Here is a 14,026-nt window from a genome sequence, read left to right as displayed (position 1 = left end):
TGGATGTCACCTGAAGAACAGATCCATCAGGACATTGTAACCCTTGTAAAGCAGACTGTTTGTGACGTGCTTGTGAAGTGGAAACGCGGAGGAACAACCTCATCTGCCGACGGACGGGGACAGTTGAGCATTGTGAAGGTGGTTGTAAAAAAACCGTATGGACTCAGGGGAAGGAATCACACGTGAGTTACAAAATTTTTACCAGCAGGCCACCAACATAATGACTGTGCGCAGGGAATGAGACAGAGCTCCTCATAAGCCACGACTTTCTGGAGTCTGTGCTAAGCGAAGGTTGAGATGAGGTAAAGAGCGACGCCATTAGACAGTGAGTGACTGGAGATGAGCGATTTGGAGTGATGAACCACGGTGCAGCACGTGGTAATCCGAGGGATGAATTTGAATTTGGCGAATGCCAGGAGAACGTCACCTGCCATCATGTGTAGAGCCGACAGCAAAGAACGGTGCTACTATGTTGGGGTGTTTTTCTATGTAATTCAATTTACCACTTCAGAAAATGCTAAACGGGAAAGGATATTAACACATTTTATAGCATTGTACGAGGGTGTTCCCAAAAGTCAAGTCTCCTATATTTTATAAGTACAGAACTCTGTTTGCGTGGCAGTTGGTCACACTTGTATGTGGAGTGCTTCAGTCTCTGAGTGTAAACATGTGCACACCACGCTGAGGCGCTCAGTCTTGGCTTGGCAGCCGTTGAGAATGGAGCTCCCTTAGGATTTTACTGCCAAGTGCGAATTGCGCGCAATTATTCGGTTTTTGAACCCCAAGGAAACTGCGCCGATTAAAATCCATCGCCGATTGACGGAAGTGTATGGTGAGTCGTGCATGGATGTCAAAAATGTTTGTAAGTGGTGTCGAGAATTTGTAGCTGGTCGGACCGATATTCACGACGAACAAAGGAGCGGGAGAACGTCAATTTCTGAGGAGACAGTGTTGAAGGTTGAACCACTGGGACCACAGTTACCGCTGACAGGTACTGTGAGACTCTGAAAAAACTCAAACGGGCAATTCAGAACCGGAAAAGAGGGATGTTGAGCATGGGCGTACACATTCTCCATGACAACGCTCGCCCATACATCGCTCGGCAAACCGTTGCTCTCCTGCAACAGTTTCAGGGGAACATGATCACCCACCTACCCTATAGTCCTGACTTGGCGCCCAGTGTCTATGAACTGTTCCCTAGGTTCAAAGAACATTTGGCCGGAAAGCGATTCAGCTCCGGCGACGAGGTGAAAGAAGAGGTTCATAACTTTCTGAACAACATGGCGGCGAGCTGGTATGACATGGGCACACAAAAACTGCCACAGCGTCTACAAAAATGCATTGACAGAAACGGTGATTATGTGGAAAAATAGCTAAATGTTCAACTGTAAACTGATGTAAACTATTGTAGAAATAAACAAGTATATGTACTTGTAAAAAAATAGGAGACGTTACTTTTGGGATTACTCTCGTATATTTGTAGAGCAGAGGAACAGTTCGGAGACTATGGTTATTTGTATCAGTATGAGAATGCAGCTGTCATAAACAAGCGTCTATGAGGCACTGGGCTGTGGGCAATAGCATTCTTGAAATGGACTGGAGTGCGCAGCGTAACTAATCGAACACCTTGGCGCGAGACAGCAGCGTCCGTGAACACTATCATCTCTGGTTTAAGCTCTTGAGAAAGACCACCACAGACATTCATTGGAAGTGTCCCCAGCACAGTTCAAGCTCTAAATAAAAGCGGACGGTAGAGGGGACCCCATATTAATGTGCGCTAGTTGGTGTCTGTATACATTTGATCAGATAGTGTGTATCTGGCTGTATGTATTGAAAGGTCTCCTTGAGCAATAGCGGGAGTTAGACGTGCACCTAGGATACTCACAGTGCGGGCGAGCAGCTGTCGGGCCGCTCCATGCGGTAGCCGGCCCTGAGCAGGCTGAAGAGCTTGTGCAGAGCGACGCCGGGGTAGGGAGAGGCGCCCAGCGTCACCAGCTCCCATAGCAGCACGCCGAACCCCCACACGTCCGACTTGCTCGTGTACACGTGGTCCGACAGCGACTCGGGCGCCATCCACTTCACCGGCACTACAGACACAAAGGCGAGCGTCCTCGTTACGAGTAAACTGGAAAAGACTTACAACATTTTACAGCATCTCACCTATAAACTTTGAGGATTGGTAGGTCAGTGGGCATCTGCTAAGACATCCTGAAATAACCAATTTGGCTCTAGTACGAGCACTGCAGGCGAAAAGGAAAGCTGAGGCAGAGTACTACCTGAATGTGCAAATCAGACTATAGAGGAGGCTATGTACATTAGTTACAGGAAGTAGACAGAAATGGCCATTAAAATTGCTACACCACGAAGATGACGTGCTACAGACACGAAATTTAACCGACAAGAGGGAGATGCTGTGATATGCAAATCATTAGCTTTTCAGAGCATTGACACAAGGTTGGCACCGGTAGCGACACCTACGGCGTGCTGACCTGAGGAACGTTTCCAATCGATTTCTCATACACAAACAACAGTTTATCGGCGTTGCCTGGTGAAACGTTGTTGTAATGCCTCGTGTAAGGAGGAGAAATACGTACCATCACGTTTCCGACTTTCATAAAGGTCGAATTGTCGTATCACGACATTGCTGCTCGCGTTGATCGAGATCCAATGACTGTTAGCAGAATATGCAATCAGTGGGTTCAGGAGGGTAATACGCCGTGCTGCATCCCAACGGCCTCATATCACTAGCAGACGAGATGACAGGCATCTTATCCGCATGGCTGTAACGGATCGTGCAGCCACGTCTCGATCCCTGAGTCAACAGATAGGGACGTTTGTGAGACAACAACCATCTGCACAGTTCGACGACGTCTGAAGCAGCACGGACTATCAGCTCGGAGACCATGACTGGGGTACCCTTGACGCTGCATCACAGAGAGGAGCGCTTGCGACGGTGTACTCAACGACGAACCTGGGTGCACGAATGGGAAAACATCATTTTTTTCGGATGAATCCAGGTTCTGTTTACAGCATCATGATGGTCGCATCCGTGTTTGGCGATATCGCGGTGAACGCACATTGGAAGCGTGTATTCGTCATCGCCATACTGGCGTATCACCCGGCATGATGGTATGGGGTGCCATTGGTTCTACGTCTCGGTCACCACTTGTTCGCACTGACGGCACTTTGAGCAGTGGACGTTACATTTCAGATGTGTTACGACTCGTGACTCTACCCTCCATTCGATCCCTGCGAGACCCTACATTTGAGCAGAATAATGCACGATCGTATGTTGCAGGTCCTGTTCGGGCCTTTCTGGATACAGAAAATGTTCGACTGATGCCCTGGCCAGCACATTCTCCAGATCTCTCACCAGCTGAAAACGTCTGGTCAATGGTGGCCGAGCAACTGGCTCGTCACAATACGCCAGTGACTACTCTTGATGAACTGTGATATCGTGATGAAGCTGCATGGGGCAGCTGTACCTGTACACGCCATCCAAGCTCTGTTTGACTCAATGCCCAAGCGTATCAAGGCCGTTATTACGACCAGAGGTGGTTGTTCTGGATACTGATTTCTCACGATCTATACACCCAAATTGCGTGAAAATGTAATCAAATGTCAGTTCTAGTATAATATATTTGTCCAATGAATACCCGTTTATCATCTGCATTTCTTCTTGGCGTAGAAATTTTAATCGCCAGTAGTGTATGTAAGCACAAAAATACGTCACCGTGCCCTACACGGTGTAGGGAAGCCTTGCCACACAAAACTGGTTTCAGTCGTGTCGGAATAGGTAAATACAAGTCATGCATAGTTTTCAAAGGAATCTTATACCGTTATTCCTGCTAAATATTTACAAGTTCGATAATGTAGTTGGATCGCAATCACTCACCCTTCTCTCCAAAACAGACCATAAAGGCTCAACAATCAATAATACTGTGACCTGGTGACAGTGACGGCTAGGATACGAAAATACATCCTCGTGGTCACAAAACCAGTCTTGGACTATGCGACCTGTGTGAACAGGTTCCCTGTGGAGCACAGCGTCACCACTGGGGAGCAAACATTGTATCATGGGACGGACCTGATTAGCCAGAATGACCACATAATCCTTGGCAATAATGCGACCCTGCAGAGTAACCACGCGACCCATGAAGTACCACTGTTTGCCTGCCCATACCATTGCCGAGCCCACGCCACGTTTCACTCTTTGGACGTAAACTCGGCCAGAAGTTGGAAAGCGTGAAACGAGACTCGACCAAAATGACATTCCTCCAATGCTCCGTAGTCCAGGTTTTGTGGCTTCGGTATCACGTTTTTCTATTATGGGTATTTGCATCACTGATGTGTAGTTTTTGATTTCCAGCTCAACCTGCAATTCCCTGCTTCTGGAACTGCCTACGTGTTGTTTCGGTGCTGGGAGGATCCTCGAAAGCGACATTCAGTTCTGCAGTGACTTTTGCAGTTGTCTGCCTCTCAGTTTCCGCCACAATCGTCTTCATTGACCCGTAACGACAGCGCACCCTGCAAGCTTGGGTAGCATCTGCATTTATGTTCATTTCCCGCAGTGTTTCCAAACTATTGTCCAAACACTCTACGTAGAAACAGGAAGATTAGCACATTGCAGGAAAAGATGGAGGATGGCATCAAACCAACAGAAGGACTACTGATAAATCTTCCGGGTTGTGTGGTCGTGCTCCATGAAACTTTTCTATTGATAACGTTTCGTCCAGAGATGCGCTGGAGATATTCCCTCTCTTTCTTCTTTCTTTCTCGAAAGGATAATCTTTGGTGACCACGTCTAAACTTGTACCATGCCCCTTTTTCACAGTGGGCAGAATGTCTTAAACTTCTTGGGTCAAATTGAAACAGTCGATAGTGGGTCCACAACCGATTATATTGAGACAGAGAAGCAATGGTCGAAAGTGCATATATGTTGTGTTATGGACAGACACAGCGTACACCGCATAACAATGTAGCGCATACTAATTGTTCAAAGGGACAACCGTCAGTCTCAGTGAACGTATTGGGACGCTGCATGCAGTTCTGCCGCACTCACCCAGGGCGTCTGCTGTACAATGGAATAGGTAGATGTAGTCTGTGTATGCCCGTAACACAATAAATATGCTTTTGCGACAAATGGCTCTCTATCTCAATGTAGTCGGTTGTGGACCCACCATCCCCTGACTCAATTTGACCCAAAAGGTTTGAGACTCCCTGTATATGTTCCCCTCCGACGTCCGTCTCATCAGTGGGAAAGACTCAAAGGGACCAAGAGCAACTCTGAAGATGTCCAGCTCAGCTGTGAACGAAACGTTAGCAATGGAAAAGTTTCATGGACAACGACCATGCAACCCGAAAGATTTCTCACCAATTAAGATACTCGGTCGTGAAAGCTATCATTCTATAATCGAAAGACCGATGCCTATTTTATGAACCACATGCATTGGATCTCATTTTGATAAGATAAATACGGTTTCTTTAAATGTTTTTCATGAGAGCGATAATGAATAGCACTAATTGTACAAAAATTATATTTGGTAAAGGCATCAGAGAATAAAATTTAGGAGCAGTGTACAAAGTTTGTGGTGAGCCTCATAACATGCCACATACTTTCGCGGTATGGTTCGAATATGGCAGGATTCTGCTTCAAGTCGTTAAACATATAATTTATTCGAAAACCAGCTAAATTCTAATGGCAACTAAAATGATGTTTTGACATGCCTCCATGCACCCTAAGAAAAAAATTTCAAACTCGACAGCTAGCTTTCTTCCCACTCAACGTTAAAAGGTGCATATTGAATCCTCCACTTGCTGTTCACAGCAAACCTTACTATGTCCAATAGTTCAGTAAGTGTGGTACGTACACTTTCATGGCAGTTTGTTGCATTTAAGTGTACTGGTTGATGTACAGGTTCTATAAATTTATAATCATTCCAGCCCATGTTTCACATAGTATCTTTGTTAACAATACATAACATCAGTCACATGTGGATTCTCACTACTTCAAATGTGACTATATTTCACACAGTATCTTTGTTAACAATACATAACATCAGTCACATGTGGATTCTCACTACTTCAAATGTGACTGTTACTATTGCTAAAATAATTGGCACATTTAAAGCAAGCAACATTTGTGAATGAGCCGTGTACATTGGACTCTGCATAACCACCCTTTTAATATACAAATGAATAAATAAGGTTTCCTAACCTCATCCGAGTTACTTTCTAGAGGTGGTAAGCGCGTAACCCTACAAAACCCTCCAAAACTATACATGGTGTGTGCCCAGGGCACATGCCATAACACACACGTGATATATCGTGAATACTGGTTGACACTGGACTACTAAACCTCTCTTTCACCAAATCCTCAGAGTCCAGTTTTTTTACCTCATGCTTTCCACCGCCAACATTCGCAGAAGGAGACTCCCTTTTCTTCGAAGGTGTGGATTCAGTAATGTGTGTTGTGAATGCCTACTTCTAGAACTGCAATATTCACAGGTACGACAAAAATATGTTCCGTTGCCCCTTGTTTCACTATAGCACACAACCAGTGACCTCAAAGAATGCGTAATCCTTGCTGCCCTCAGAACCTCGCATGTAACTAACTACTAGTAAAGCACACTAAAGGCTTAGAAAGCAGAACAACTACTATGACGGGCTGGACAGCATCAATGTATTGAAAGGTTGTGTTTTCTATTGACTCATGATGGTAGGAGATGAACGGAGATGAAACTATTTCATCTTTGGTCTGATCATAGTGCGCCTGACTCATAAGCATAACCAATTAAGGACGGATTGAAATGTTAATTCTTTGTTTATAACGTACCGTCCTTGATAGATTCTCAGCGAAACGTTGTATATCACACTAATAAGCACAATTCGCCAAACATTTATATAACTGGCGGTCAAAAAGTTTCTGTTTGAGAGAGTTGCTTCAGTATGTATGCTATTCCGTCGCGAGTGTATAAGCTCTGACGTATCGACTAGTGATAATTGTGGTATTCGTGCCTTTCCTACAGAGTGCAGTAAATGCAGAAATATGAACTATGGCAACGTTACTATCAAATGCGTCCATACGGAACCAACGTTCTGTTATTCGTTTCTTGGTTTCCGAAGGGCAAACACCGGTAGACATCCATCGGAGAATGAACAATCTGTGTGGGCAGCATATCTTTCGATGGTGCGCAATTTCCGAATTGGTCGTGATTCCCCACAGGACGCCGGTCGAACTAAGAGGCCAGCCTCATCCATTACAGCCAACAAGCGGGCGGTTGATGATGCGATTACGGCGCACCGGCCCATAACCCTTCTCGTGCTGGCAAAAGATCTCGACATCAGTTTCGGTAGCGTGCAGCACATTATCCGGCAGGAAATATGCTACCGTAAGGTCTGTAGCCAGTGGATAACTCCGGCGCTGAATGACGAAGTAAAAGCAAACTGGATGGCTGTTCGTGCGAAACGCTTGATGCGTTTCAATGTACGTTCCTTGAGTGCTTTGTCACAGGCGGCGAAAGCTGTTACCACCACTGGGAACCAAAGTCGAAGGGATCGACGGTGCAGTGGTGTCGTCAATCATCCCATGCTTCCAAGAAGTTTAGGAGCCAGCTATCTGCTCGAAAGGTGTTGCTCCCTCTGTTCTTTGATTACCGGAGCACATTGTTTATTGATTTCGAGGAACCTGCTGTCTCCATCACTGGGGAACACTACTGCCCGACGCCGAAAACTACGACAAGGGGTGTTGCTGCTTCATAATAACGCACTCCTCATGTAGCGAATGCCACAACACAGAAGTCATGCTAACTCAAGTAGGAGACACTCGAGGACCCGCCCTACAGTGCTGAACTCTCTCCACGCCATTACAACGCTTTCTGTTCCTTAAAAAAAGCTATGAAGCGTCGAAGATTCCCGTCGTACGAGGATGTGCAGTCAGCAGTTAAGGACCTCTTCACGTAGCAGGATACATCTACATCTACATCCATAATCCTCAAAACACCTGACAGTGTGTGGCGGAGGGTACCCTGAGTACCTCTATCGGTTCTCCCTTCTATTCCAGTCTCGTATTGTTCGTGGAAAGAAGGATTGTCGGTATGCTTCAGTGTGGGCTCTAATCTCTCTGATTTTATCCTCATGGTCTCTTCGCGAGATATACGTAGGAGGGAGTAATATACTGCTTGACTCTTCGGCGAAGGTATGTTCTCGAAACTTTAACAAAAGCCCGTACTGAGCTACTGACCGTCTCTCCTGCACAGTATTCCACTGGAGTTTATCTATCATCTCCGTAACGCTTTCGCGATTACTAAATGATCCTGTAACAAAACGCGCTGCTCTTCGTTGGATCTTCTCTATCTCTTCTATCAACCCTATCTGGTACGGATCCCACACTGCTCAGCAGTATTCAAGCAGTGGGCGAACAAACGTACTGTAACCTACTTCCTTTGTTTTCGGATTGTATTTCCTTAGGATTCTTCCAATGAATCTCAGTCTGGCATCTGCTTTACCCACGATCAACTTTATATGATCATTCCATTTTAAATCACTCCTAATACGTACTCCCAGATAATTTATGGAATTAACAGCTTCCAGTGGCTGACCTGCTATTTTGTAGCTAAATGATAAGGGCTCTATCTTTCTATGTATTCGCAGCACATTACACTTGTCTACATTGAGATTCAATTGCCATTCCCTGCACCATGCGTCAATTCGCTGCAGATCCTCCTGCATTTCAGTACAATTTTCCATTGTTGCAACCTCTCGATACACCACAGCATCATCTGCAAAAAGACTCAGTGAACTTCCGATGTCATCCCCACGGTCATTTATGTATATTGTGAATAGCAACGGTCCTATGACACTCCCCTGCGGTGGACCTGAAATCACTCCTACCTCGGAAGACTTCTCTCGATTGAGAATGACATGCTGCGTTCTGTTATCTAGGAACTCCTCAATCCTATCACAATTGGTCTCTTACTTTGTTCATTAAACGACTGTGGGGAACTGTATCGAACGCCTTGCGGAAGTCAAGGAACACGGCATCTACCTGTGAACCCATGTCTATGGACCTCTGAGTTTCGTGGACGAATAGCGTGTGCTGGGTTTCACACGACCGCCTTTTTCGAAACCCATGCTGATTCCTACAGAGTAGATTTCTAGTCTCCAGAAAAGTCATTATACTCGAACATATTACGTGTTCCAAAATTCTACAACTGATCGACGTTAGAGATATAGGTTTATGTTCTGCACATCTGTTCGACGTCCCTTCTTGAAAACGGGGTTGACATGTGCCCTTTTCCAATCCTTTGGGACGCTACGCTCTTCTAGAGACCTACGGTACACCGCTGCAAGAAGGGGGGAAAGTTTCTTCGCGTACTCTGTGTAAAATCGAACTGGTATTCCATCAAGTCCAGCGGCCTTTCCTATTTTGAGCGATTTTAATTGTTTCTCTATCCCTCTGTCGTCTATTTCGATATCTACCATTTTGTCATCTGTGTGACAATCTAGAGAAGGAACTACAGTGCAGTCTTCCTCTGTGAAACAGCTTTGGAAAAAGACATTTAGTATTTCGGCCTTTAGTCTGTCATTCTCTGTTTCAGTACCATTTTGGTCACAGAGTGTCTGGACATTTTGTTTTGATCCACCTACCGCTTTGACATAAGACCAAAATTTCTTAGAATTTTCTGCCAAGTCACTACATAGAACTTTACTTTCGAATTCATTGAACGCCTCTCGCATAGCCCTCCTCACACTACATTTCGCTTCGCGTAATTTTTGTTTTTCTGCGAGGCTTTGGCTATATTTATGTTTGCTGTGAAGTTCCCTTTGCTTCCGCAGCAGTTTTCTAACTCGGTTGTTGTACCACGGTGGCTCTTTTCCATCTCTTACGATCTTGCTTGGCACATACTCATCTAACGCATATTGTACCATGGTTTTGAACTTTGTCCACTGATCCTCAACACTATCGGCACTTGAGACAAAACTTTTGTGTTGAGCCGTCAGGTACTCTGTAATCTGCTTTTTGTCACTTTTGATAAACAGAAAAATCTTCCTACCTTTTTTAATATTTCTATTTACGGCTGAAATCATCGGTGCAGTAACCGCTTTATAATCGCTGATTCCCTGTTCTGCATTAACTGTTTCAAATAGTTCGGGTCTGTTTGTCACCAGAAGGTCTAAATGTTATCGCCACAAGTCGGTTCGCTGTTTAACTGCTCAAGGTAGTTTTCAGATAAAGCACTTAAAAGAATTTCACTGGATTCTTTGTCCCTGCCACGCGTTATGAACGTTTGCGTCTCCCAGTCTATATCCGGTAAATTAAAATTTCCACACAGAACTATAACATGGTGGGGAAATCTACTCGAAATATTTTCCAAATTATCCTTCAGGTGCTCAGTCACGACAGCTGCTGAGCCCGGGGGCCTATAGAGACATCCAATTACCATGTCTGAGCCTGCTTTATCCGTGACCTTCACCCAAATTATTTCACATTTCGGATCTCCGTCAATTTCCTTCGATACTATTGCACTTCTTACCGCTATAAACACGCCTCCTCCTTCACTGTGCAGCCTGTCCCTGCGGTATACATTCCAATCTGAGTTTAGGACTTCATTACTGTTTACGTCTGGTTTCAGCCAAATGTCTGTCCCTAGTACTATATGGGCGTTGTGACCGTTTATTAACGAGAGCAGATACGATGTTTTACCTAACGGGTGTCCTCAACCTCCCGTCAGATCACCGAAGTTAAGCGCTGTCGGGCGGGCTGGCACTTGGGATGGGTGACCATCGGGGCCGCCATGCGCTGTTGCCATTTTTCGGGGAGCAGTCAGCCGCGTGACATAAAATGAAGAGCTACTCGAACTACCAGTAGTGGCTCAGGTCAAATAAAACCGTCGTACCGACCGGGAGAGCGGTGTTCTGACCACACGTCCCTCCTATCCGCATCCTCACCTGAGGATGATACGGCGGTCGGATGGTCCCGATGGGTCACTTGTGGCCTGAAGACGGAGTGTCTTTATCCTCAACTAGGTGCCTCCGTCCAATGATTGCCTCAGTGCTCACGGGAGTTTTCGTGATTGGCATACCGATTAGTGATTGGATGACCTTCGAACGAAGCCTTCTAATTGTCCCTTATATCGTAAGAGGGGATACTCCACGACAATCAGTTGAAAACATGAAATCGCTCTGATTTCATAAAGAGCATGACATACTTTCCATTCACTTATAAGATTCTGGAATACACTATTGCCTATACAGTGTAATCCTGTCTAAAGATTCAAAATATGAAACAAAAAGTCTTTCTCGAACCCAAGCAAGCACAGCTATTGAACCTTTGTGAGATGTTCAAACTGTTACCAGTCTTTCGTGGACAAACTACCACCAATTGTGCTGTTGTAAGAGAGCTGGAAAGTATGGAAACAGATTTTTGGCAACTCAACGTTTGTGTAAGTATTCGGCAGCGAAATTGATTTTTTCCAGTTCCGGTTTGGCAAACGGTTTTAAGTTGTCACAAGAGTTAATCATAACGTGTTTTCTGCTGGAGAGTAGACACATGTTAGCAGAAACATTACTGTTGTCGGATAATGCGTACTGTGGGCGTCACTGGGATTGAGTCCCGTAGATTAAACGAAGTGATCGTTAAAGTCATGTATCTCCCCAAAAAGAAAAATTATCAGCTCTTCTACGTCAGTGAGAAGTGTAATAGAAGTTTCAAATGACTATGGGACTTGTTCACTCACAATCAACTACGGAGAGCATGCTGTGCACGGTAAGTCACAGAGGCGGCTTAGCTTGGTAGCATGTCTAGCTTTATGGCAACAAACACTGTCCTCTACAACAAGGAAACAGTCGTCAGTGGTATCAACCCGATGCAGAATATAAGGTTGGGGGAATATGATTCTACACATTAACATTTCGGGAGACATGAAGATCCTGTGTGACTGACAGTGCCGTACTCAAATATTCCGCGAAAAACTGCGCAGTTTTCCCCTGTCGAAAGTTTCCTCAGCTGTAAAATTGTTGGTTACCAAGCTCACCGTTAATTTTTGACAAGACAGATAAAAACATGGCTTAGTTCGGTGTATGCCCCTTTCTTAAATTCGACCTAAAGAGTCCCTCAGGCAGTACAGCATCCCGTGAGTGTGGAATCAACAGCGTTAGAATATGCGTATACACACGTTGTGTTTTTATTTCGTATCGTATTGCTGTAGGCAGTGCTCGCTGTATTTCATTTCATTTGTTCTATCTGTTGCATCCTGCTTTTCGTATGTTAGAATGTGAAGATGGACTCTAGTTTTAGTAGGCTGGTTCGATCATCTGTTTTCTGAAAGCAAATCCGCCGTGAACCAGAATGAAATTTTGCTCTGTAATGGATTGTGCTCTCATTTGAACTTTCCTGTCAGATTATAACTGTTTTCTGGACTGTAATTCGATCCTGAGACCTTTTCCTTTGACCGGCAAACTTTCTACCGAATGAGTTATGCAAGCACGACTCGTGAATGAAGGAGCAGATGTGCCGCCAGAAGTGACCCTGCGACGGGTGATCGTCAGTCGCACTTGGATAGACGCGGTACAGGATCCACATAGACCGGAAACTGTACTGTCAATGTTCCCATATGAGAGACACCGTCATACAAATAATGGTTGGATGTTCGAAAATCATAGACTTTACGAAATGGACGAAGCAGTATGGAAATGCCGTGTAGCTAGGGACTCCCGTCGGGTTGACCGTTCGCCTGGTGCAAGTCTTTCGAGTTGACGCCACTTTTTTTCGGCGACTTGCGCGTCGAAAGGGATGAAATGATCATGATAAGGACAGCACAACACCCAGTCCCTTAGCGGAGAAAATCTCCGACCCAGCCGGGAATCGAAACCGGGCCGTTAAGTACGATATTCCGTCGCGCTGACCACTCAGCTACCATGGACGGTCGACGAAGCAGTAACGTACAAATATGCCACATGAGGAGGCACAAGACCTATCAAACAGGAAGCTGATTCACTTGCACGATCGAGTCTCTCTGTGCGCGAAAGTGAGAGCTTATCATACTTGATGTGTAATTACATGCTGTATATGATAAGAAATAATCAAACAAAAGGCTGCGGTTTCCACTACCAAATAAAGAAAGAAATATGAGAAACATTAAGAAATTAGAAATTGTGACCGTAATATAAACCATTCATATACGCCGTAACATAGAACCAGGAAGAAAGTCAAATCATTGGTAGTCCTAACATTCTAACGAAACCTTTCTTCAACTAATTCTAAAATGACTTGCACCTTTAAGACACATAAATCTCACCTAAACACAAAAGGCATTTTAGATTACAACCTAAAAACATAAAAACTGGCAACTGCAGTGAGACATATCCTTTAAGACATCGTTATCGTTTACAGTTTCTATTCTCTTAACTTTTTTTAATGCTTACACTAAGCTTTTAACAGAAAGTTTAGTTATAAAACTCACCTCGTCAAAAGGAAGTCAATTTTATATTTTCGTTTCTTTTAAATTTCTTTTTTCGCTTCAGAATGTGTTATTTGTATTAATGGAAGAGAAAAGCATTTTAATTTATTGGTGTGAGAAAATACATTTTGCTTCATTTTATAATATAGTTGTAAAACCAACAAAAACGCAGGATTTTAGCTCTATCGGGATATGCTACATATCATTTACTTCGCGAAGAAGTACTCATTTTCGTTACAAATACCATTTCTAAAGGAAAACAGATATTTGCCAAAAATTACTGAAATTACATACCGGAAATTATTTTTGGAAAATATAGCGGAGAAGCTCGCCGATTTTTTTATTTTTTTGTGGTTTTAGGGCGCACAACTACAATGGTTATTAGCGCCCTGACTAATTTAAGAATGTACCGCGAGGCACAAGGTCAAAACAGCAACTAAAAGGGACAACACTATAAAAGACGTATTAACAGGCATAGGATTAAAAAACTACAGCATAATCAAACGTCCTTAGACAGGTGTGTCAAGTTTATAAAACGAAGAACGCGAGCAGCAGCTCCTGGGTCA

General features: G+C 44.4%; 1 protein-coding gene across 1 annotated transcript in view; it reads right to left on the bottom strand.

The window, feature by feature from the left end:
• The window catches only part of LOC126328891 (uncharacterized), a 389,478-nt gene that overhangs the window by 20,583 nt on the left and 354,869 nt on the right, over positions 1-14,026 (bottom strand). Inside the window, exon 18 of the mRNA XM_049996076.1 lies at positions 1,886-2,087. Within this exon, the coding sequence (XP_049852033.1) occupies positions 1,886-2,087 (202 nt within the window). The remainder of the gene's footprint in view (positions 1-1,885; positions 2,088-14,026) is intronic.

This window comes from Schistocerca gregaria, chromosome 2, assembly GCF_023897955.1.
Source record: "Schistocerca gregaria isolate iqSchGreg1 chromosome 2, iqSchGreg1.2, whole genome shotgun sequence".
In the NCBI taxonomy this organism is placed as follows: Eukaryota; Metazoa; Arthropoda; class Insecta; order Orthoptera; family Acrididae; genus Schistocerca; species Schistocerca gregaria.
Note: the sequence above shows the minus strand (reverse complement) of the source record. Positions and strands in the feature narration are given on the sequence as shown.